Genomic DNA, 25,967 nt, shown 5'->3' on the forward strand with positions numbered 1-25,967 from the left:
AAGCTACACCGCGATGCAGAGCGCCTCACTTGCAGAGTCTGCCACTTGAGCTTGCTAAACATCTCCGTAACGCTATCACAATTACCAGACAACCTTGTGACGAAACGCGCAGCTCTTCTTTGGATCCTCTCTATCTCTTCTGTCAACCCGACCTGGAACGGATCCCATACTAATGAGCAGTACTAAAGTATAGGTCGAACGAGTGTTTTGTAAGCCACCTTCTTTGTTGATGGACTACATTTTCTAAGGACTCTCCCAACGAATCTCAACCTGGCACCCGCCTTACCAACAATTAATTTTATATGATCATTCCACTTCAAATCGTTCCGTACGCATACTCCTGTATATTTTACAGAAATAACTGCTCCTAGCGTTTGTTCCGCTATCATATAATCATACAATAAAGGTTCTTTCTTTCTATTTATTCGCAATACATTACACTTATCTATGTTAAGGGTCAGTTGCCACTCCCTGCACCAAGTGCCTATCCGCTGCAGATCTTCCTGCATTTCGCTGCAATTTTCTAATGCTGCAACTTCTCTTTATGCTGCAGCATCATCCGCGAAAATCTGCATGGAACTTCCGACACTATCTACTAGGTCATTTATATATATTGTGAAAAGCAATGGTCCCATAACACTCCCCTGTGGCACGCCAGAGGTTACTTTACCGTCTGTTTGCTAAAACTCTTCAATCCAGCCACACAGCTGGTATGATATTCCGTAGGCTCTTACTTTGTTTATCAAGCGACAGTGCGGAACTGTATCGAACGCCTTCCGGTAGTCAAGGAAAATTGCATCTACCTGGGAGCCTGTATGTAATATTTTCTGGGTCTCATGAACAAATAAAGCGAGTTGGGTCTCACACGATCGCTATTTCCGGAATCCATGTTGATTCCTACAGAGTAGATTCTTGGTTTCCAGAAATGACATGATACGCGAGCAAAAAACATGTTCTAAAATTCTACAACAGATCGAGTCAGAGATATAGGCCTATAGTTTTGCGCATCTGCTCGACGACCCTTCTTGAAGACTGGAACTACCTGTGCTCTTTTCCAATCATTTGGAACCTTCCGTTCCTCTAGAGACTTGCGGTACACGGCTGTTAGAAGGGGGGCAAGTTCTTTCGCGTACTCTGTGTAGAATCGAATTGGTATCCCGTCAGGTCAAGTGGACTTTCCTCTGTTGAGTGATTTCAGTTGCGTTTCTATTCCTTGGACACTTATGACTGGACTCATTACAGCACACACAGAAGCGTTTAAGCAATCATTATTGCCGCACTCCGTATGCAAATGGAACGAGAAGCAGCCCTAGCAATTTGTACAATTATATTTCACAGTGGTTTGCAGACTATAGATGCAGATGGAAATGGAAATGATCGTATGGCATTGTTGGCTGGGATGTCGCATTCGGGGTAGTTCGGCCGCCGTATTGCAAGTCCTTTTTAGGTGACGCCACATCGGTCACTTGCGAATCAATGATGATGAAGGACACACAACACAAAGTCCCCTGCCGGGAATCGAATCCGGGCCCCCTGCGTGGTAGGTGGTAACGCTACTGTTACGCTGCGGAGGCGGAATATAGATGCAGATGAATAAAAACTTTACAAAAATGCGTTAAAACATGTTAGCTAAACACACCGTGCCGGTATACTGAACTTAAAATTAGGTATAGGACCGCAAAACTGGTTAGAAAAAACAGCGCTAAGAGATCTGCTAACAGTTAAAACACGGCCAGTGAAGCTACGATTTCCCTGAGAGCCTGAAATCCATGGAGAAAACACCTTCAGTATTCTGCGGAATTCACCTCGGTTAATTGTGTATAATGTCCCATTTTATTTTTTGTGCTCTCGACATTCTCCAACCGCGTTCCAAACACTTTTGCTCGAGTTCAAGAGCATATATTGTTCGCTTCATAATCTCAATCATAACAAAAACACTTAAAACATTGAATCAATGGAATTAAGTACGGGCAGAAAATGTGAATTTCTACCCGTTGATCTCCACACACCACTTTTGTACCAGTGGATACTGGGGATAATAATTAAGGCATTTTAACTTCTTTTCGTCAGTGATTCGGCTAAATGATGTAATATGGAATTTTATCCAGATTCATAACATGTAAATCTGCCTAAGGAGTTGGAAGATTAGACACAATACTTAAGTACTTATTTCAAACCATTAAAAATTTATTATTCCAGAATTGTGATTATTGTTTGCACTAGACGCGATGCAGCCTTTTATTCTCCAGTATTTTCGTTCTTCGAAAAAAATATTAAATCGGCGTAAGTAAAAGTGTCAGGAACAATTTACTGCAGAATAACAAAAGTTTCGGCACTTTTTGTTTCGTCAAAGTGAAGTGTGATCCACCACTGTTCTGTCATTTTCACAGAATTAATGGTACGATATTCCTCATATAGAAACATTGCAGCTATAGCTAACTCCGCTATTGAGTTTTGAGCATGTTGTTTCACCGTTATGTAATTTTAGGCTACATTCTCCCATGTTTACCACTCAGAAGACTGTAGCAAAAGTTTCTATATTGTGCTAATAATTGCCCGCCGATAGGATTCGATTACATTATTTCTCATTTTATCTTTTCAGCTGGAAAACTGACAACTTACTATCTTTTTTTTTTTTTTTTTAGTTAAGTGTTCCACCGCTCCCACCGCTGAACACCAAAGTATCAAAAGTACAGTGCCCATCTTACGATACAGAAACAGAGAACAACACCAGCGCTCCAAGTGTGTTGGCAGCGTACTTCGAATACGAGAAAATATGACTCGTAAATCTGTACTTCTCATCCGAAATACGCAAGTTAGATGACATTATTTTTCATGTACTTGTAGACTACGAGGGCCACCCATAAAGTAAAAAGTGCGTGTGTCGAAACCGCAGTGTTTTTGTGACCTTGAAAAGTAGTGTATTCGAGAAATCTCACTCAAAAAGTAAGATTAACTTCTCGTAGTTGGGACAGTCAAGTAAAATTTTGTAAATAGTGTCGTGCTCGCCTTTTAACTGTAAAATAATTTATTTGCAAAACCCAGTATGCAATTTCGACCATGTGACCATTATCAAGTGGAAATAACTGTTCCGTAGCAGACGTCAAAACCTAAGTACCATATGACTTTACATGACACAGAAGGTGCTTAGTCGCACTATGTTCCTCATTAAGACTTCTTGTGTGCAACGCACTTTTAGCCGCAGTGTAAATGAATTAGATCCTCCGACTCTGCCATACCGTTAGTAAAACAGCTACACCATGGAGGTTTATTCTTACCTTCATGAGCTACACTGCGCGCCAAAATGCCCGCTAGATGTGATGTCGGCTGACAGGAGAAAGGCAATATTCTAGTCGGGTTCAGTGAGCTTACCGTTACTAAACACATCTGAAAGGAACACGTACAAGAGAAAGAGAGATAGAAAAACGTAGAATAATCGACATATAAAAGGTAACAAAAACGAGGAATAAATGCTCCACGCTTCGCGCGAATAAACCCAGCGCCTCTGGCGGTGAGCAGGGAACTACTGACGCACGCGCGAAAATTTGACACACACACACACACACACACACACACACACACACACACATGGTAGGCGGCTGCGGGTCGCTACACACTCTTTGAACTGCACTGTAATATATTTGCTTGTATTGTACTTTTTTCATGGATCCATAATAGTGGATGGAGTAAATGATTCTTTTTTTTTCTTCATATGAAACAGAGGTTGATGCGTTGTAAGTATATTGTTCGTATTCTGCCATATTTTAGTCCGCATCCGTTTTTCGTCGTTTCTCACATTTAATGGAGTACTCACTGTTAGCAGCTTTTGACAGAGTTAGTATTCAACTTTATTCCATCTTGTCACGAAAGATTATGTATTTCTGCTTTGAACGGTGTTGCTTCTTGCAAATGAGTGTGCTTTGTTGTCTTGGTTTCTGAGTCTTTCTTCTTTGCAAACGCTAAAGATGCAACAGCATTTACACAGATATGCTTATACGTTATTAAGAGGGTCTACAAAAATACATTCTAGCGGAATTAAATGTGAAACAATCATCCTCCCATTACAATAAAAATTCAGTACGGTAGAAGTACGTTTAACTATACCCCACAATACTACGTGCAAGTATGCACTTCGATGCTGCATATTTTTGCTGCATTATAGTACATGGTGCAATAACTACGTACTATGCCACTAAGACTACAAAGCATATTTAGCTGCAAGAAGTAGCACCATTCAATCTAGAAATGCATACATCATTCCGTGACAAGATGTAAAAAGTTGAATACCAATTCTGTCAAAAGCTTCTAATATGGAGTTCTCCATTAAATGCACGAAAGTACGAAAATCGGGTGCAATATACTTACAACGGATTTAAATTGAGCAGTTCGCACACAGATTCGTAGGCAGGAACAAATGTCCCCAGAATACTACGCGACGAAACCCACTTCTGGTTTGTACAAAACAAAAATAAATATGGAATCCTTTACCCAATATTACCAATGCGAGCAAAAATCAAGCACAATGGGAGTAAGAAATCACAATACAATTTAAAGAGCGTAATACACACAAAAGTCATTAATCAGGAACAAAATGTTATGAAACCATTTTCTGTTTAGGACGAAACCAAAACAAATTTAGGAAGTTCATTGTTGGGCGTTTTTACCTCCTATCCGATTCTGATGTGACATTTATTTAGCGTATAGCTCATAACATCACAGTGAAAAATACAGAAACAACACGATTAAAAAAGTCACATATGTATAAACAGAACAATAAATAACAATTTGTATATAAGGACATCACCAATTGTAAATTTACGCTCACAGAAGAGCAATCACAAACAAACGTCCAGCTTAGATAATATATAGTCGATTGCCTCTTGGGTCGCCATTAGGAAATCCTGTGGATCACCCTCATATGCCCTTAGTGGGCATTCCTACACGATGTGTTTGACCGTCTGTCTCTCAGCACCACAGTCGCAAGCGGCCGAAGGAAGTTTACCCCATCTGTGTAAGGAGTCGGCGCATCTCCCACAGTTGGTTCTGATGCGATTAAGAATCGATCAAACTTTGCGAGGGCAATCAAATCCTTTTGGTTTACTAAAGATGCATGGCATACTGTGGCAGTTTACTGCTGTTCTGCTCTCCCATTCCTTTTTCCATCGGTCATTTATTTTAAAGTTTGGTGCAGCGCCTGTGCGGTCATTAGTAGAGGATGCCTAGACCGGAGTCGGTTTCCTTGGATGTCGTGAGTATCTTCATGGATTTGTAATTGAGGGTTGGTCATGATTTTTTGAAATTCTCTAACCAGAGCGTGTTCTCGGCGCAAGTCAGGAGGGGCTATATTACTGAGAACGGGCAGCCACACTGTAAGAGTTGGCCTGATTGTGCCTGATATAATACGCATTGTTGCATTTAGTTGGCTATCTACCGTGTCATTTGTCTGCTGTGACAGTTATAGTGTCAGTCAAAGGAAGTCTTTAGCTAGTAGAGCATAAAAACACAGATCATAGATTACTGGTTGGACGCGACTTTAACCTATCGAGTATAGACTGGGATGTCTCTGGATTCATTGGAGTGGGTACAGACAGACAGTCGTGTTAAGCAGCTTTGAACACGTGTTCCAAAAACTGTCTTGAGCAGCTAGTTCGGCAGTCTACATGCAATGGATATATCTTTAACCTTGTAGCTACAAATAGCCCGTACCATATCGACAACGACATTATAGAAACGGCGATTAGAGATCATGATGTCATTATAGCAACTATGACTACGAAAGTTAATAAATCATTTGAGAAGGCTTGGAGAGTGTTTCTGCTAGAAAGAATAGATAAGCAGTTGTTAGCGTCTCACTTAGATAATGAATGGACATCACTTAGTTCTAGTAAGATGGACATAGAGGAATTATGGGCAAAGTTTAAGCAGACTGTAAATCGTGGTCTCGAGAATTATCTGCCTAGTAAGTGGATTAAGGACGGAAAAGACCCAACATGGTTTAATAACGAGATTCGGAAAATGCTGAGTCTATCGCAGAAGCTGTTGCACTCTCGGTTCAAAAGAGAACAGGTAAATAACGACAAGCAAAGGTTGGTAGAGATCCGTACTTCTGTCAAAAGATCTCTGCGCCAAGCGTACAACTACTACCACCGTCAAACGTTAACAGAAGATCTGGGAAAGAACCCGAGGAATTCCTGGTCCTATGTAAAACTGGCAAAATAGGTCTAAGTTTTCCATCCAGTCACTTACTGACCAGGCTGATGTGGCAAAAACGGAAGCCGAAGTTTAAAATTCCACGTTTAAGAAATCCTTCACGAAGGAGAATCGCACAGACATCCCGTCGTTTGACCATCGAACAGACCCCCGTATCGACGGCATAGTAATAAGCGTCCGTGGCACAGAGAAACAACGGAAAACAAATCTGTTGAAAACAAATACGTCACCAAGTCCGGATGGAACCGAGCGAGGTGGCGCAGTGGTTAGCACACTGGACTTGCATTCGGCAGGACGAAGGTTCAAACGCGAGTCTGGTCATCCAGATTTAGATTTCCCGTGATTTTCCTAAATTAATCCAGGCAAATGTCGGGATGGTTTTTTTGAAAAGATCGCTTTCCTTCTCCATCCTTGAAACTATCCGAACTTCTGCTCTGTCTCTAATGACCTCGATGTCGACGGGACGCTAAACCCAGTCTTCCTTCCTTCTTCAGGTCCGGACAGAATCTCAATTCCGTTTTTCAAAGAATACTCTACAGCATGGGCCCCTTAGCTAGCTTGCATTTATAGCGAATCTCTCTCCCAGTGCGAAGTCCCAAGCGAGTAGAAAAAAAGCACAAGTGACTTTTGTATATATGAAGGGCAAAGGAACGGACCCGCAAAATTACAGTCCAATATACCTAACATCGGTTTGTTGCAAAATCCTTGAAAATATTCTCAGTCGGAATATAGCAAATTTTCTTGAGACCGAAAAGCTTATGCCCACGATTCAGCATGGTTTTAGAAGGCATCGCTCGTGTGAAAATCACCTGGCCCTTTTCTCACACGATATACTGCGAAGTATGGGGGGAGAGCAACAGGCAGATTTCATATTTCTAGATTTCCAGAAAGCGTTTGACACGGTACCCCACTGTGGGCTGTTAAAGAAGGTACGACCATATAGAATAGGTTCACAGATATGTGAGTGGCCCGAAGACGTCTTCAGTAAATGGAACCCAGCGTGTTGTTTTCGACAGCGAATGTTCATCAGAGACAAGGGTATCGTCAGGAGTACCCCACGGAAATGTGATAGGACCCTGCTATTCTCTGTACAGGGTGTTGCAAAAAGGTACGGCCAAACTTTCAGGAAACATTCCTCACACACAAAGAAAGAAAATATTTTATGTGGACATGTGTCCGGAAACGCTTACTTTCCATGTTAGAGCTCATTTTATTACTTCTCTTCAAATCACATTAATCATGGAATGGAAACACACAGCAACAGAACGTACCAGCGTGACTTCAAACACTTTGTTACAGGAAATGTTCAAAATGTCCTCCGTTAGCGAGGATACGTGCATCCACCCTCCGTCGCATGGAATCCCTGATGCGCTGATGCAGCCCTGGGGAATGGCGTATTGTATCACAGCCGTCCACAATACGAGCACGAAGAGTCTCTACATTTGGTACCTGGGTTGCGTAGACAAGAGCTTTCAAATGCCCACTTAAATGAAAGTCAAGAGGGTTGAGGTCAGGAGAGCGTGGAGGCCATGGAATTGGTCCGCCTCTACCAATCCATCGGTCACCGAATCTGTTGTTGAGAAGCGTACTAACACTTCGACTGAAATGTGCAGGAGCTCCATCGTGCATGAACCACATGTTGTCTCGCACTTGTAAAGGCACATGTTCTAGCAGCACAGGTAGAGTATCCCGTATGAAATCATGATAACGTGCTCCATTGAGCGTAGGTGGAAGAACATGGGGCCCAATCAAGACATCACCAACAATGCCTGCCCAAACGTTCACAGAAAATCTGTGTTGATGGCGTGATTGCACAATTGCGTGCGGATTCTCGTCAGCCCACACATATGATTGTGAAAATTTACAATCAGATCACTTTGGAATGAAGCCTCATCCGTAAAGAGAACATTTGCACTGAAATGAGGATTGACACATTGTTGGATGAGCCATTCGCAGAAGTGTACCCGTGGAGGCCAATCAGCTGCTGATAGTGTCTGCACACGCTGTACATGGTACGGAAACAACTGGTTCTCCCGTAGCACTCTCCATACAGTGACGTGGTCAGCGTTACCTTGTACAGCAGCAACTACTCTGACGCTGACATTAGGGTTATCGTCAACTGCACGAAGAATTGCCTCGTCCATTGCGGGTGTCCTCGTCGTTCTAGGTCTTCCCCAGTCGCGAGTCATAGGCTGGAATGTTCCGTGCTCCCTAAGACGCCGATCAATTGCTTCGAACGTCTTCCTGTCGGGACACCTTCGTTCTGGAAATCTGTCTCGATACAAACGTACCGCGCCACGGCCATTGCCCCGTGCTAATCCATACATCAAATGGGCATCTGCCAACTCCGCATTTGTAAACATTGCACTGACTGCAAAACCACGTTCGTGATGAACACTAACCTGTTGCTGCTACGTACTGATGTGCTTGATGCTAGTACTGTAGAGCAATGAGTCGCATGTCAACACAAGCACCGAAGTCAACATTACCTTCCTTCAATTGGGCCAACTGGCGGTGAATCGAGGAGGTACAGTACATACTGACGAAACTAAAATGAGCTCTAACATGGAAATTAAGCGTTTCCGGACACATGTCCACATAACATCTTTTCTTTATTTGTGTGTGAGGAATGTTTCCTGAAAGTTTGGCCGTACCTTTTTGTAACACCCTGTATACATAAATGATGTGGCGGACAGGGTGGGCAGCAATCTGCGATTGTTTGCTGATGATGCTGTGTTGTACGGTAAGGCGTCGAAGTTGAGTGACTGTAGGAGAATACAAGATGACTTAGATAAAATTTCTAGTTGGTGTGATGAATGGCAGCTAGCTCTAAATGTAGAAAAATGTGAGTTATTGCTGATGAGTAGGAAAAACAAACCCGTAATGTTCGGATGCAGCATTAGTAGTGTCCCGCTTGACATAGTCACATTAAAATATCTGGGCGTAACGTTGCAAAACGATACGATATTGAACGAGCGTGTGAGGATTGTGGTAGGGAAGGCGAATGGTCGACTTCGGATTATTGGTAGAATTCTGGGAAAGCGTCGTTCATCTGTAAATGAGACCGCATATAGGACGCTAGTGCGACCTATTCTTGAGTACTGCTCGAGTGTTTGGCATCTGTGCCAAGTCGGATTAAAGGAAGACATCGAAGCAATTCCGAGGTGGGCTGCTAGATTCGTGACCGGTAGATTCGAACAACACTCAAGTATTACGGGGATGCTTCGGGAACTAAAATGGAAATCTGTGGAGGGAAGGCGACATTCTTTTCGAGGAACACTACTGAGAAAATTTAGAGAACCAGCATCTAAAGCTGACCTCAGAACGATTCTACTGCCTCCAATATACATAGCGCGTAAGGAGGACGAAGATAAGATACAAGAAATTAAGGCTCATACGAAGGTATATAGACAGTCGTTTTTCCCTCGTTCTGTTTGCAAGTGGAACAAGGAAAGAAATGGCTAGTAGTGGTACGGGGTACCCTTCCCCACGCGCAGTACGGCGGATTGCGGAGTATCGATGTAGATGTAGTCTGTAAAACATCCAATAAGAAACAGAGATGATAGATTTGATTAACTTGCAGGGCTCCCAGTAGCTTGGCAACGCACTAAGAGCGTGTTACCGGAACTCTCGTTGCTACAACGGTTCGGGTAGCTGGAAACTGCTTCGTCACAGCAGAGAGTCTATTCGAACTGCGCGCCACTCAGTAGTTCCAGCAGCACCGCCCACGGCGCTGAGCTACAGCTCGGTGTCACACATGCTTGGGCCAACTGCTGTGCTGCCTGACAGTCTTACAGTTGGAGGTGTGCCGTGTGCACCATAGTTGCGGCAGCGCGAAGTTACTCTGCGTTGTATCATTGAACAGTTCGTATAATTTAAAGGCCCAAGTGTTGAAATGTAGGTGCTGCGAGTTGCGAAATCCTTCATGATGCGTCATGTATCGTGCAGTTTGAGAATTACGGCCTGACTTCGGGTAAATCAGCGTTTCGTTAGTTTACACAGCAGCGACGTGAGTATAAATGGAATGACGGCTTCTGATTACAGCTGAAACACAAGTTGTTGCCATGCTTAGAACTCAGGGTTTTTATGCAGGTCATAGTTGTTACTCGATGAACAATTAAGACAGCTGTCTAAACTCGACGATACTGATTTGTAAACATAAGTGGCGTATACGTTAGCAAAATTTCGTACATGGTTTACTAGCAGTTAATATATTCGAAATATTTACTGAAGATAATCTGTTTCATTCTGTTACAGTTGCATCTGTACTCAAGAACTCTGAAATGGAAGAGCAAGAAGGTCGTATGGCTGTTGATTCAGATGAGCCTATGTCCAATGACGAAAACAACATTATTATAAACGAAGTGGATGGACTTCCGAACGTCCACCCAAACTACACGGAATTAGAGTTGAACTGCGACATGAGACATCAAAATCCAGATGGTGAGCGGTCGTTGGAGGACCTCATTCACGACGAAGATCTGCCAACCTCCTTGATTGTCACTAATTTGGAGAGCTCACTCTTCAAAAACGACGAGAGAAAAGTATAAATAAAAATATCTGTTAAGTTGTTTTTGTTATGTTGTCTATTTTGTTCGTGCATGTCAACAGGAGGAATATTTTAAAACTGTATTCAGTGAATGCGTGTATTATGTGTAGTGTGTTTATGTAAAGTCCTGCAGTTACATTGTTTTTATTATGTTGTTAAAATACATGTTGACTCCTGGTATTCCAAAACACATTGAGCATGTATTAAACAGTAGCTGGTAATGTACAGTATTATTTTGCTTGTGCACCCACCTGTTTTGTTTTTCCTGACAAAATTCCTGAATGTACTCCACTATTGTGTGCCTGCCCATAAATTTGATATAATATTTATTCAGTAGAATCCTGGTGGCGTTGACTTTGGAGCCTGTGTTTTGATTTTATGCAACTTGATCAAAATCTCTTAAAATGCTTATTAGTCTACGCCCTTGGTGCATAATTGTAAGGGTGATGGAATATATTTACTGTTATTCCTTTAGTTCTGGAAGGTATTGTTAAAGTATCCTTTGCTTTTAAATATAGAGCACTGCACCTGGTAACGCTGTTGTATTTTCTGCAGCTGTTACTGATTAAGTGTTCATGATTTTTACTTTGAGAGTTTGTGTTGTGAGTGGCAAGTTTATCATTCAGTTGTTTAAAGTTAATGAAATGCTATATTGTTCAGCTCTAATTGCAACCACAATGCTGATCTTTTATATGTATGTAAATGAAACTGACTTACAGAATAACATTAGTTACTACTTTGTCAGATCATTTAGGTTTTTTTCATTTTCATAGGCTGTAGAGCTTAATTTTATGTTGAATTCTCCCCCTTTTTTTTCTTTTTACATCAACCAGACAGTTAAAAGAAACAGTTGACAGCAGTCATGCTGCATGTAACAGTAAAATAGGATTATTTTCTAGAGTGCCCGATGTAGGTATAATAAGAAATATTTATTGTGACAACAAAGTAGTTTGCTATAAATAAACTTGCAAAAACTACCCAATGTTCACAACTTTGATTTGAAATACAGGAAAATTGCTCTTATCATAATAGTGTATGGCCTGCTGTGACCTTGCCAAACATTTACTCTTGGTTTTGTTATATGACCTATTGATTAAGTTTGTGGATATTTTAGTGCGCTTTAAAAATATATTTTCTTAACAACTCCACATGTTTCTCTTATCCTGAATTAGTTGATTGATTGTGATATCTGTATATTATTTAAATTTAGGGCACATGCAGTTTAGAATTTGGACTGAATTGCGTAATCGACATATCATTGCTGGTCATTAAAGTAATGTGCTGCTAAGGGATTTATGTTCTGAACTGCAGTATAATTCAGAAATCGGTTTTTGATAACATTCTCATTGCTCATTTGTCATTTCAGCAGCAATAAAGGGACAGTAGTTTCGACAATTCTGATTACTTTTTATGGAAAATAAAAGAATTTTTAAACCACTCAGGATGTGATCAGGTCCCTCAATAGTAAACTGGGTGATTGCATGGATAACTACCATAAAACATGTCGATAGAGGACATAATGAAATCTGTCTGTGATTGAGTGCCTTCCTTCCTGCTTACAGTACTGACAATGTCAGAATGTCTAGAAAATTTGTTTCAAAGCCAGAGTGTATGATGTGAATATGGGGCATCAAGAGTGTACCATTTTCCAGGCTTTAAGGTTTGTAGTAAATTTGTCACTTCTGACAATAACAATGAAATGGAGGAAAATAGGATAGGTGTCTCTGAAATGACGATGCTTTATTGAGTAAGTAAATGGGCGCTTGATCAGTTTAATGTCGGTTGGTGTGGATATTGAATTCTGCTATCGTAAGAGCTACGCTGTGGCTGCAGGGAAAGTCAGAGTTTGGACCTCAAGTTTATTGAATCATGTGAAAAGTAGTCTACATAATGTGTGTAAAGTGTGAAGAGAAACTACCACCAATAATGACCATTCCTGCGACCATGTCCCATGTGCATACGATTTTGTCGCAGATCAAAAGGTTTTGGAATACATAGCAGCTCAGTGTTGACTTTGTCTTGCCTGCAAAGCTGAGAGGTACAACTTTGATAATTTTTCTTAAATATAGTCCAGAGATTTCCATCATATAGTAATTCATGTGTTACCTTTATCCTTCAGTCATCTCTGGATGTTTCTTCCATCATTACAGAAACAGCCTGATGGATATTGAGTACTTCACTTTTCTCATGGAAACAAAGGCAAACAGCATCAAAAACATAATTATATGCCTTTTGCAGCTGTTTAGGTGGTTCATCAATTAGGGCTTTTTTTCTTTTTTACTGAAATAGGACTTTTCATTTGCTTGTGGTTGTGAGCTGTGATTTAGATCTCGGTTTACACATACCTGTCATTAGCTTCTGCAGTGTTTCAACACAACACACACTCACAGTGGTTGTGGCACTGAATTCTCATTTGAGAGGAGCTGGTACGAGCCCCATCCAGTTTTTTGCGATTTCATTATTAGTCCCTCTGTAAAAGGATGAGCTTTATTTCTGTACTCATTGTTGTACTTGGTCTCGAATAACCTACAAAGATGATACACTTCTTTGTTTATTGTGGTGCTTCAGCCTGTGTTTTGGTCAATAACTGAGTCTGTCTGATTTTCTTTCTCTTTTTGTCTTCAGACTGGTACTCATGATTAAGCTTGTATATGCCTTCATGAAACTTATGGGAATTTCAAATAGAAGATTGGGCACTAACATGAATACTTCCATCAGTATACATGCACACTATCTGACAAATGGCAGATCGATAAATTCCAGTTGTTCTAGAGACTGCCTGTATGAAAGCTCTGAGTAATTCACACTTGTAAGCTTGATGTAGTAAGGGCAATTGACATTTCAATAACTTATTCAACTATGAGAAAATGTAACAGGTGACTTTGATAGATGGTGAAATGACATTTCAGCCACAGTAACGCTTTGTTTTCCTACATGGTTGTAATTGAGTTCTTGTAATCTCACTGTTTGTAGAGAGTAGTCAAACCTGTTTAAGATGAGACTTTGCAAGTGAACAAATAGTAAGCAGTAGTTTCCCCATAGCGATGGGTGCAGCTGTTCTTCAGAATTAAATAAAATTAATATGTCAGCTGTGATAAGAAGCATTTTCTGTGACTTCCTGGTAGGGATAAAGCAACAATTAAATACTCGCAATGAAGCAGCTTACTACAGTCCCTAACAAGAGGGCTTCATCAGTTCCTGAAAAGTTCTGTGAGGATCATTTTGAATGTAGATATGTAGATAATCACAAAAGCAATAAGGAAGTTCATATCATTAGTTTCAAATGTGACTGTCCTGTTTAATGTTTTCCATATATTATGTGAACTGCATTAAAGAATGGACCCTCACATTTAATAATAATTCATGTACATCTGACATCTTGTCAGGGGTGCACAATGTTTCCATCTTTGTTCAGCCTGTGTAATTCTTGGCTGCTAATGAGTCTGTAGTTTGTTCTTTATAGTAGCACCATTTACATTTTGAGTGTTGGTAGAGTATTTAAAAGGAAGTATAGAAGCTTATGGTTTTGTGACAAGTAGGCAGTGAATTCGGATATGAAAGTTTTAGGTTACGAGATCAGTGTGAAGAACAGATAATAGTTTCATATCATTATTGCAAGAACCATTGTTGGATGTTCACAGCACATTCACCTAGTGAATAAACCGTGAATTGCATTGAGAAGCTTGAATGGACCTTGTAATACCTGTAACAATGTCAGTAATGTATTTGCATTGGGAGAGTGACGATTTTGCAACAAATATTACTGTTATAACACAGGTTTTAATGGCCAGAATCATTCTGATCTATGTTTCTTGAACCAATGAACAGATGATGGTTGCGTGGGATTGACTGGCCATGTACTATCATTTAAGCTTTTTGATGTTTTTCCTTTCATACTGCTCACATGCAATGAAGACTTTTATTCTTAAATAGAGTTAGCTCAGACCATTATTCCATATGACAGTATTGAATGAAAATATTTATTTATGTATTCATCCATAGACAATGTAAAATTACAGTTCTACTAAGAATTTTGAAGTTTCTGCCCTATTTATTATTTCCTCACTATGTGTTACACGTACTATTGGTGTAATACCCCTAGATGTGTAGAACTGAATATTGTACCATTTGAAAACTGAGGTTGTGACCATCTGCAGAAAAGACGTCAATAGTACTATCAAGGGCATTGTATATCATTTCTTCTGTATGTATGTTTGGGATGATTACAATACTACTGTCATCAGCAAAAAGAACTAATTCTGCTTGTTGTATGTTAGGTGGAAGATGGTTTATACATATGAGGAACAATAGGAGACCTAAGATCAAGCCTGTGGGAACCCCAGATGTGATTTCTCCCCAGCAGAATGTCCCCAGACTACATTGGTTGAATTATTAAGTATGACTTTCTGCATTATTTTGGTTAGATCTGACATTATCCACTGGTTGGCTGTACCACCAGTCCCATAAAACTTCAGTTTATCTAGGAATATTGTGATTCACACAATCAAACACCTTGGATAGGGCACAAAAATACCAACTCGTGCTATTTTGTTATTTAATGCTTGTAAAATTGGATGAGTGAACATGTAAATGGCATTTTCAGTGGAGCAGTTCTTCTGAAATACAAACTGTGATTTGCTGAGGATATTTATGTTTCTCAAGTTAGATATTATTCAGGAATACATCACCTTCTCAAAAACTTTGGAAAATGTCAGTAGTGTAAGTCAGGTCATTAGTTACTGACATCTGTTCTATCACCTTTCTTACAGAGGGCTTTAGCAATGCTGTATTTCAAACTGTCAGGGAAAAATTTCCTTGTGTTTGTGATGCATTACATATTTTGGATGAGACAGGGCTTATTATTTGGGAACAAATCAATAGTATTCTGTTGGAAACATCATCAAGCCCAGATGAGCTTTTATTTTTTAGAGAATATATAATTTTCTTAATTTCAGAAAAAGTTGGTGATATGTTCATGTAGTTGAATTTTATGAGAGTTGCTTTATCAACATACTGCTGTGATTTTTCTCTTGAACTGTTCAGTTCAGTAGTGATATTATCTTGTTCTGTGACTGGTTGTTCTCTCTCTCATTTCACTATGTTACATATAGCCCTAGGTCGATTGTTGTAATTACTGATTTCTGACACTATTTGTATGTTCTTTGATTTTTAGCAACTTTTCTCAGTAATTTTGAGTCATTTTTGTTGTATGCAACTACTTCAGGATCTCTACTTGTTCTTGCCAATCGTATGGCCCTCTTCACTCTTCTCGTTGCACCAGATACTTTAATCCATATAGTGATCCATGATTTTTTTTACATGTCTCTCTAATGTCCTTTCTGGTTAGTTTATGAGGAAAGGTATGAATTTATTGTGGAATTAAATAAATTTTATGGCAGCACTTGGGTTCATTACAAATTTCATCCCAGGTCATCCTTTGTAAACTATTCTTAAAAACATTTGTTCTGGAGTCATTAATTAGATTGTGTGCAAATGATGCTATCATAATTTGCAAAATGACTTAGGCATGATATCTGAATGGTGCAAAAAGTGGCAATTGTTCTCAATAAAGAGAAATTTGAGGTCACCCACATTAGCACAAAAATAAATCCATTAAATTTTGATTACACAATAAGGCTATCAATTCGACTAAATACGTAGAAATTACAATTATGAACAATTTAAGTTGGAATGATAACATAGATAATGCTGTGGGGAAGGCTTAAATATTTTGCCCAGAATGCCATTATTTTTGTTTTGTTGTTAGAAATATTAAAGTTGTATTTCAGCCATATTTTTTTTCAGCAGGTATATGATCTTTGGAGGTCAAGAATATTTGTTTCATATATTTTGTTTAAAATGAGACTTTAAGATTTAATAAAGAACAATATTGTGTAAGAGTTTAATCAAGACAAAAACAAAAGAAAATCTGTTGTCAGTATATCACAATAGAAAATTTGCCGTAAATATTTGCATCGTTATTTCACATATATCTAAACTATCATTTCATGCTTATGATTGAAAGTATTTTTATATGACAACATAATGGAAATTAGGAAATTATAAAATGTGTGAGAACATGGGTGAATACTTCCAAAGACTGTGAAGCATGTAGGTGGCCTGTATGCAGCAGTGGGAAGGCTGGAGTACTTCATGAATAAGTTTTCTTCCCATTTAATTGACAAATTCCTTACAGATTTCTGAATTTAGTGAGAAATGCTAGGTTGTGAAATTTAATTCTGTGGAATGGCCAACAAGATTTATTTGATTCTTAATCATTGCACCAATATCTTAGAACAGTTCTGGTTTTCGACACTTCAGCATATACTTTGAGCAATAATTTGAGAGATGAAAATGGTGTCGTTCAATGGCGCCTGCCCCCCCCCCCCCCTTGCCCCCCCCCCCCAAAAAAACTTTGAATAGAGAGGAAGAATAGATGACTAAATTGGTGACATGCAAATAAAATGAGGAACATTCTTCTTTGCAAATTTTAATCTCCTGTTATTTTTTCAACTTTTTGTCTCATGTGTCATTTCCATCTGGAAATTTTAAATTATTAATTTGATTTCTGCATTTAGTTACACAATCTTTTTAATTCCATATATTGAAAAATAGCTAAGTGAAAAGCTCAATTAGGTGTGCCAAGAAAGGACTTTCTCAGACTTTTGACTCATCATTTTCAGTTTCATCTCATTATCTCAAAATGTGAATATTTTCAGTTATTGTCAAGTTTCCTTCTTCCCCATCTCAGTTGAAGTAAATATCAGAGACCACCATGTGATTTTTGGAGACTGGAATCACTGCATCTAAGACCAAGTCTCTTGAAAGCACAGGTAGAGAAAGAGAGCAAACTTATATTCTAGTATTAATCTGTAATCTTCTGTTCATAAGTAACAGTGCATAAATAATAGTACCAAAATTACATGTAAACTACATGAAATGTCTAGATAATTAGCATGAGAACTTTTTTTACGTTAATCTGTAACATGTGAAGGGAAAATTCAGTTCATAGAGAGACAGAATTACTGGCCAGTACTTCTCTTCAGGACACACAACTCCAAGTACTGCCAATCTATACACTCAAAATAGTATGCTGTACTCCAGGCTTTTGGTAGAGTAGCTAATTAGCTTCCTTTTAATAAAAGTGAAAGCTTGTTTAGTAGATCGAAATCATGTGCTTAAATTTCTTTACTAGATGCCTGCAAGAGCTATGTCAGGGACTGACTGCTAGAATAATAATTCTAAATAAATTTTAATGTAATTTTAGTGTTGCCAACAGTACTTGTTTATGTGCAGAATTAAAAATTACCAACTAGTGTTGACTGATGTTCCTTCCTTTTCATCATTGTTGCAGAAAGAATTAGAAAACCTCTTCCGTCAGTTTGGGGAGCCAATTTCATTTCAGTATTTTCGAAGCTTCCGAAGACTGAGGGTAAATTATAACTGTCCTGCAGCTGCTGCAAAGGCCAGAATACAGTTGCACCAGACACAGTTTGGAGAAACTGTCATAAACTGTTATTTTGCCCAGGTAACTACCTTTCACTGCCATACATTTAAAGTGAGTGGTCCTATGTGTGTGTATCTCAAGTTACTTTTTATTCCTGGGGGAGGAAAACAGTTTAGTAATTGTATTTTGACCACAGATGCTTGACTACTGTTGTGTATAGAATGAAAATTTTCTTCTGTTTCTGCAGCAAGTATACTGTGTTAAAACAAAATAATAGAGGGAAACATTCCACGTAGGAAAAATATATCTAAAAACAAAGATGATGTGACTTACCAAATGAAAGTGCTGGCAGGTCGACAGACACACAAAATTCAAGCTTTCGCAACAAACTGTTGCCTCATCAGGAAAGAGGGAAGGAGAGGGAAAGACGAAAGGATGTGGGTTTTAGGGGAGAGGGTAAGGAGTCATTCCAATCCCGGGAGTGGAAAGACTTACCTTAGGGGGAAAAAAGGACAGGTATATATATATATATATATATATACACACACACACACACACACACAAAAAAAAAAGCAGACATATTTAAAGACCAATATGTCTGCTTGTGTCTGTATATGTGTGGATGGATATGTGTGTGTGTGTGCGAGTGTATACCCGTCCTTTTTTCCCCCTAAGGTAAGTCTTTCCACTCCCGGGATTGGAATGACTCCTTACCATCTCCCCTAAAACCCACATCCTTTCGTCTTTCCCTCTCCTTCCCTCTTTCCTGATGAGGCAACAGTTTGTTGCGAAAGCTTGAATTTTGTGTGTATGTTTGTGTTTGTTTGTGTGTCACACACATTCTTTTCATAAGGTTAATGATTTGGAATGCTATTCTTAACAAGTAGATCACACACAAAATGTTGAGCTAATCATTTTTTGATTAGTTTATTATTGTGTGGATGTGTACAGGAAAGAATGAGTTCCAAAACATCAAAGATAAACAATAACATTTCAGATGATTGAAACCACAACAGCTGCATCAAACTGACTTACCAATTACAACTAGTTATGTGACATTATATTCACATCTTCAGGTAACAAACCTGTTCTTATGTCAGCAGTTACCTGAAGGTATGATTATAATATCATGAAACAAGTCATCATTAATAAATCATTTTGTCACATCTGTTTCAGTTTTCATCATTTGAAATGTATCGTCACAGCTGTGGTTGCCCCTCAAACCAAGTGGTTCGAAACAAAAATTCGTTTAATATTTTATGGGTTGTAAATAGCTGTTGTTGGAAAGCTGGAAACTAAAGAATAGTAATATGATTTTGGCTGCAGTGCAACAGAACAGAAAGCCCAGTTGTACCTGAAAAGTGAAGCTTATTTTATATAACATTTCGTTAGTTTGTACTGATCCAGTCTAGAAAAGGCCCCCAGCACAATTAAAGGATTGTGTGTAACTGGTATGGTACGACAATAAATTACAGCAAGACTAAAGTGATAGTATGCAGTACTGAAGAATATGAACCTCTAAGAGTGAGATTGCAAGAGAGCAGTTAGAAGTGGTAAAGGAATTTACCTGTTTGTGAAGCAGGATCACAAGGGATGGTAGGAGCCAGAAAGAAATTATAAGCAGAACACAGCTGATGAAAATTATATTTAAATTACAAAAGAACTTGCTCACCAGCAGAAACATCAGTTTGAAATAAAGAAATGGATCACAAAAGCATTTGTTCGAAATGCAACCATACATGCATGTGAAACTCGGATGATAGGAAAATGAGAGAGAGAAGGCCTTGTCCTTCTGGCCAAGTGTATGTAGGAACTACATAAGGAAGCATTAATGTGAGCAGCTGTCACCTGGACAAGACAGATAAATCAGCAGTAGCAGATTATACATTGGGGCTAGGGTACCACCAAATTTGTTTCTCTGATGCTGTGGTTTTAGCAAGATCTAATTGTTAGTATGCTAAGATGTATGGAGAGGCCATATAAATTCAAAAGCACAACTTCAACAGGACAGGAGGAGGATTGAAATTAGACAATCCACCCCCCTAGGGGGCTCACCACTCGTCGATGAGTTCATGCTTGGCTACCATGGGACCACATCCTTTGCATCATCTTTTCCATTCCATGCTGTATGTCTGTCCTCCTGCTATTCTTTTTCCCCTCCCTCAGGGAATGTTTCTGGAATATTTTTGGGGATGTGTTATGCATTTTCAATAGCCTGACATCAGAACAGTCTCCACACTTTTTCCCCATCTATCTTTCCTCCACTTTGTTGTTTGAAATTCCTCTTTTTTTTCTTCTTCCTCCCTGTGCACTCCTGAAGGCTAGCCAACATGTCTGCCATGTAACAGGTGACTGTGTAATGCATAATCCCCAGCCCCAGGTCGACAGGTAGGGTTCGGACGTACCCCCTGGTACAGGCTAGGCCCAGGGAGGGGTGATGACCTGAGCTGTCACGTTCCCAAATTTCCAGTTGTCAAAAGTTTGGGAGGTGTGTGCCGAGGTATAAACAATCACCTAAGGCAGGTGAGCCTCTCCTCTGAGGGGAACCCAGTTTGAATGAGCAAGCCATCAAAGGCGCTGCCAATTGTGGAGGATTCACTGTCTCAGTCTATGTCTACTAAACGTAAATGGAATGAGGCTAAAGATTCCAAGACACTCCCAGCTGCACCTCAGTTCCTCATGTCATCACTTAATGGATTAGGTCAGTCCTTTTCTACGGTTAATCTGTTTATAATTCAGAAAGGTGTTGATGCAATTGCCGACTCTGTGAAATCCTACTCTTATTTATATAATGACACTTTGCTTTTGGAGACGAATTGTGATTCTCAACCCCAACAGCTGCTTGCAACTCCACTCCTCCATGGCTATCCTGCTTGTGTTGAGGCCCATCGAATCCTGAATTCTTCACATGGTGTTATTTACACTAGGCTGCTCGATGGTCGGACTGAGGCAGAAATCCAAACTTACCTCTCTGATCAGGGCATCACTGCAGTCCATCAGGTAATGAACAAAGTTTATTGAACCTTAGCACCCACATGCACTCTTTTTCTCATGTTTGGCAGGATAGTGCTTCCATCAAAGATCAAAGCAGGCTATGAAGTCACCACGGCCCGACTGTACCTTCCAAAACCGATGCATTGCTACCACTGTCAACACTACAACCACACTCAAATTTCCTGCCAAAACACAGAAAAAGTGTTATTTTTGGTTGGAATGCTCATAATGGCGATTGAGCGCCTGCTTCTCCCTGCTGTATCAATTGCAATGGCGGCCATGCAGTCTCATCCTGGGAATGTCCCATGTAGCTCGATGAGCAGGCCATTGATGAGATCCGAATGAAGGAAAAAGTGCCTTACCCTGACACTCACAAGTTGTTGGCTAGTTAAAAAGCCCTGAGTTTTACCATCTGGCACTTAGTACTGCTCTTGCTACACTTTGCTCCACGAAGGACACAGCTTGCGACCTCAAATTCAGCACCATGGTTGTAAAATTGGCAAGTGTCATGGTAGCATCCCTGTCTCCTCCTCCTGCTCCTCCTCCAGCTGTGCTACAAGCCACCAAATCTTTGCCTCTGGAAGTGAAATTACCTGCTACACAACTAGCAGGCCACAAAGGAGAGAAGGACTAGTCCTGTGAAGACTTTTTACATCCTCCCAGCTAACAAACATCCGAGTTTTCCTCTGCTATTTGCAAAGGCTCCAAGAAATCAAACACAGGCAAATGGTATTTTCCATTGCCAACTCATTGAGCCTCTTTGACGGTGTCGCCATGTGATACTCTCACCTGGCCGATTTCCATTATGCCAGTGCACACCACCAACTGCTTTTTCTGCCCTGGAATCCTCAGGGTGACCTAGAGAGACTGCCAATGCCTTTATAGATGTCACGGAACAGGATCCTCCATTCTGTATGCCTTGTAGCAGTGAGTCTTCAAAGGCTGGCACTTACCAACCACCCCCCAGGGGGTCCACAACTCTTTTTGTGGATACGTGCGTAGCGAGCACGGGACCCCGAGCTAATGTGGCCCTCCTTCCTTTCCGGGCTGCATACTTTCCTTTTCCGCATCCTTCCCTATCCCACATCTTCATCCCCCCTCCCCTCCCCTCACCTCTGGCTCTTTCCTTCCCTTTCTCCCCCTCTGGGAGTATGGTTTGTGCCTACGTCTGGAGATGGACGCTCGTAAATGTAACGCATTCTTCATCTTCTCTGCTTGTCTGTCTTACTCCTTCCTTTGTCCTTCTCTTTTCCTTACTTCTTCTCTTTACCCTTTTCTCCGCTGCGGCGAGACCCCTCTTCTTTCCTTTCCCTTTCTTTGTTTTTCCCTTTCTCTTTCTTCCTCCCTGTGCGTGTCTGAAGGCCGACCCACGCATTTTTGTGCGTAGCCGATGACGGGGTAACGCGTAGTTCCCCGCCCTGGGTAGACAGGTAGGACACGTACGTACCCCCTGGTAACGGCCAGGCCCAGGGAGGGGGGATTACCCGAGCTGATACCTTCCGAAAGTGCCGATTGGTCCCTCCGTCCGTTTGTCGGGAGGTGTGACCTGAGGTGTGAACAATCACCTAAGGCGGGAGTGCCCTCAGAGGGCCCCCACAAGGGAGAAGTGCGCCGTCGGAGAACCCGGTAATCATGGGGTATTCTTCCGCAATGGTTTCCTCACCTTCCACTATGTCTGCTCACAAGCGTAAGTTCACTGAGTCTCAGCCACAGACAGTTCTTCCATCGTTGCCACAGTTCCTTGTTGTTTCTCGGTCTGATGAAGGTCACGACTTCTCCACAGTCAACCCTTTCATTATTCAGAAAGGTGTCGACGCAATTGCAGGTCCTGTAAAGTCTTGTTCCAGATTACGGAATGGCACCTTGTTGTTAGAAACAGTCAGTGCCCTCCAGGCACAAAAATTGCTGCGTACTTCACTGCTCCACACCTTCCCTGTCTGGGTTGAAGCGCACCGCACTTTAAATTCCTCGCGTGGAGTCGTTTATACACGTTCAGTCGATGGATTGTCTGACGAAGAAATTCAGCACTACCTATCTGACCAGGGCGTAATGGCTGTTCATAGTTATGAAAAGGGTTGACACGAACATCATTCCAACCCGCACTGTCTTCTTGACATTTGACAAAGTTCAACTCCCATCGAAAATCAAAGCAGGCTATGAGATAATTTCCGTTCGCCCTTACGTCCCAAACCCTACGCGTTGCTATCGGTGTCAGCGGTTCAATCACACCAGCCAGTCCTGTTCCAATCCGGCCAAATGTGTTACGTGTGGCAAAGATGCCCATGAGGGTGCTAGTCCACCTCCATCCCCTCGCTGCATCAACTGTATGGGTGACCACGCTGCTTCCTCTCGAGATTGCCCCGTCTTTAAAGACGAAAAGCTCTTCCAGGAAATCAGAGTGAAGGAAAAGGTGTCGACCTTTGCTGCTCGAAAATTATTTGCCAGTCGCCGGCCCACCGTGTCTCAGACAGGAAAATACAGCACTGTCCTTGCTTCTCCTCGGCCAACAAAGGAGGCGGCCACGCAGACTTGCAACCTCACCTTTAGTGCCACAGTCGTCAGATCGGCCAGTGCGAAGATCGCCCGTTCGACCTCACCACTTTCGCCTGCCCACTCTATGGCTCACCCTTCATCGGGTTCTGCTAAATCTCGAGCCCAAAAGTCAGACACCCGGACTTCCAAAAAAGAGCACACTCATGAAGATTTTTTACATACCCCAACTTCGCAACCATCGGTTCCTCCTCCATCTAAACATCATATTTCCAAGAAGGCTACTAAGAAACCCAGTTCATCTCCTCCTCCGCCAAGGCGTGTCCCATCTACAGCACCACCTGGCGGAAATCGCCCTCAGCCATCTTCTGTGTCGCCGAGGCGCACTGCTGGCGGCCGATCAACCGGCCGATCGCTGGTGGCAGGAGCTGCTCCTGAACAACCTATGGATCAGGATCTTCTGCCTTCGGCTGAATGCCATTCCATGCTGTCGGTCGCAAGCTCTGAGCAGTCGATGAGTTGACAGCAACCTTGGTCACATTCCTCCATTTTCTGTTCACCCTATGTCCATTATCCACTGGAATACCCGCGGCATTCTAGCCAATCGGGATGAATTGTCGATCCTCTTATGATCCTACTCGCCGGTCATCTTCTGTCTTCAGGAAACAAAGCTGCGTCCCCATGACCGCTTTGTTCTTCCCCATTTTCAGTCCGTCCGATTTGATCTCCCTTCTGTTGAAGGCACTCCAGCCCATGGAGGACTCATGATTCTTCTCCATGATTCTCTCCATTATCACCCAATCCACTTAAACACTTCCTTCCAAGCTGTCGCTGTCCGTCTTTCCCTTTCTGGATATACCTTTTCTCTTTGTACTGTATACATTGCATCGTCCACACCAATGGCACGAGCTGATTTCCTTCATCTTCTTGGTCAGCTTCCACCCCCCTATTTGCTGGTTGGGGACTTCAATGCCCACCACCCGCTTTGGGGATTTCCACATCCTTGTCCACGTGGCGCACTATTGCTAGACGTCTTCCACCAAGCAGATCTAGTTTGCCTCAACACTGGGGTCCCTACATTTTTGTCTGCCTCCACGACAAATTTCTCTCACTTGGACCTTTCGGTCGGTACTGTTCCGCTAGCTCGGCGCTTCAAATGGTTTGCCCTTGACGATACACACTCGAGTGACCACTTTCCATGTGTCCTCAGACTGCAGCCTCAACTGCCATGTATGCGCCTGTGACGCTGGAAGTTTGCCCAAGCCGATTGGACACTTTCTTCGTCTCTAGCAACATTTGACGACTGTCACTTTCCCAGCGTCGACGATGAGGTCACACATATTACCGACGTTATTCTTACAGCTGCGGAACGTTCAATACCACGCACCTCCGAATTGCCCCGGCGCCCCCCAGTTCCTTGGTGGAACGAGGCATACCCTGACGCAATACGTGAACGGCGACATGCTCTTCGCATTTTCCGCCACCATCCTACTTTGGCCAACTGTATCCGTTATAAGCAGTTCCGTGCGCGATGCCGTCGCGTCATCCGCGATAGCAAGAAGGCAAGCTGGAAATTCTTTATTAGCTCATTTAACACCTTCACTCCCTCCTCGGAAGTTTGGTGTTGGCTTCGGCGGTTATCAGGCGCGCTTAGTTTCTCCCCGGTCTCTGGGCTCACTGTCGCTCATGATACATTAGTGGACCCCGTCGCCATTTCTAACTCATTGGGTCAACACTTTGCTGAGATTTCGAGCTCTTCAAATTACCCGCCAGCGTTTCTCCCGAAGAAACGTGCAGCGGAAGTGCGACCTCTTGCTTTCTCCTCTCAAAATTGCGAAAGCTGCAATACTGTTTTTTCCATGCGGGAACTCCAACATGCACTCTCTTCTTCTCGCTCCTCCGCCCCAGGACCGGATGGTATCCACGTCCAAATGTTGCTGCATTTACCAACCCATAATCTGCGTTACCTCCTTCGCCTTTATAATCGAATTTGGACCGACAGTACTTTTCCCAGACGATGGCGGGAAGCTATCGTCGTTCCTGTTCCGAAACCTGGAAAGGACAAACATCACCCCTCTAGCTATCGCCCCATTTCTCTCATGAGTAGTGTATGTAAGGTTTTGGAGCGTATGGTGAATTGCCGTTTAGCTTGGTGGCTGGAGTCCCGCAGTCTTTTAACACCTGCCCAATGCGGATTCCGAAAGCATCGTTCTGCAGTTGACCATCTTGTTGCTCTCTCCACTTATATCATGAACAATTTTCTCCAGAAACGCCAAA

At 41.6% G+C, this 25,967-nt stretch overlaps 1 protein-coding gene across 2 annotated transcripts in view; it reads left to right on the forward strand.

Moving 5' to 3' along the window:
* Window positions 1-9,975: 9,975 nt before the first annotated feature.
* The window catches only part of LOC124721569 (protein sarah), a 54,999-nt gene continuing 39,007 nt past the window's right edge, over window positions 9,976-25,967 (forward strand). The window contains exons 1-3 of one of the 2 annotated variants that reach the window (XM_047246608.1): window positions 9,976-10,219; window positions 10,468-10,754; window positions 18,114-18,287. In XM_047246608.1, coding sequence (XP_047102564.1) covers window positions 10,494-10,754; window positions 18,114-18,287 — 435 coding nt within the window. In that variant the 5' untranslated portion in view covers window positions 9,976-10,219; window positions 10,468-10,493. The remainder of the gene's footprint in view (window positions 10,220-10,467; window positions 10,755-18,113; window positions 18,288-25,967) is intronic. The other variant, XM_047246609.1, reaches the window with a different exon arrangement.

Source organism: Schistocerca piceifrons, chromosome X (genome assembly GCF_021461385.2).
Source record: "Schistocerca piceifrons isolate TAMUIC-IGC-003096 chromosome X, iqSchPice1.1, whole genome shotgun sequence".
In the NCBI taxonomy this organism is placed as follows: Eukaryota; Metazoa; Arthropoda; class Insecta; order Orthoptera; family Acrididae; genus Schistocerca; species Schistocerca piceifrons.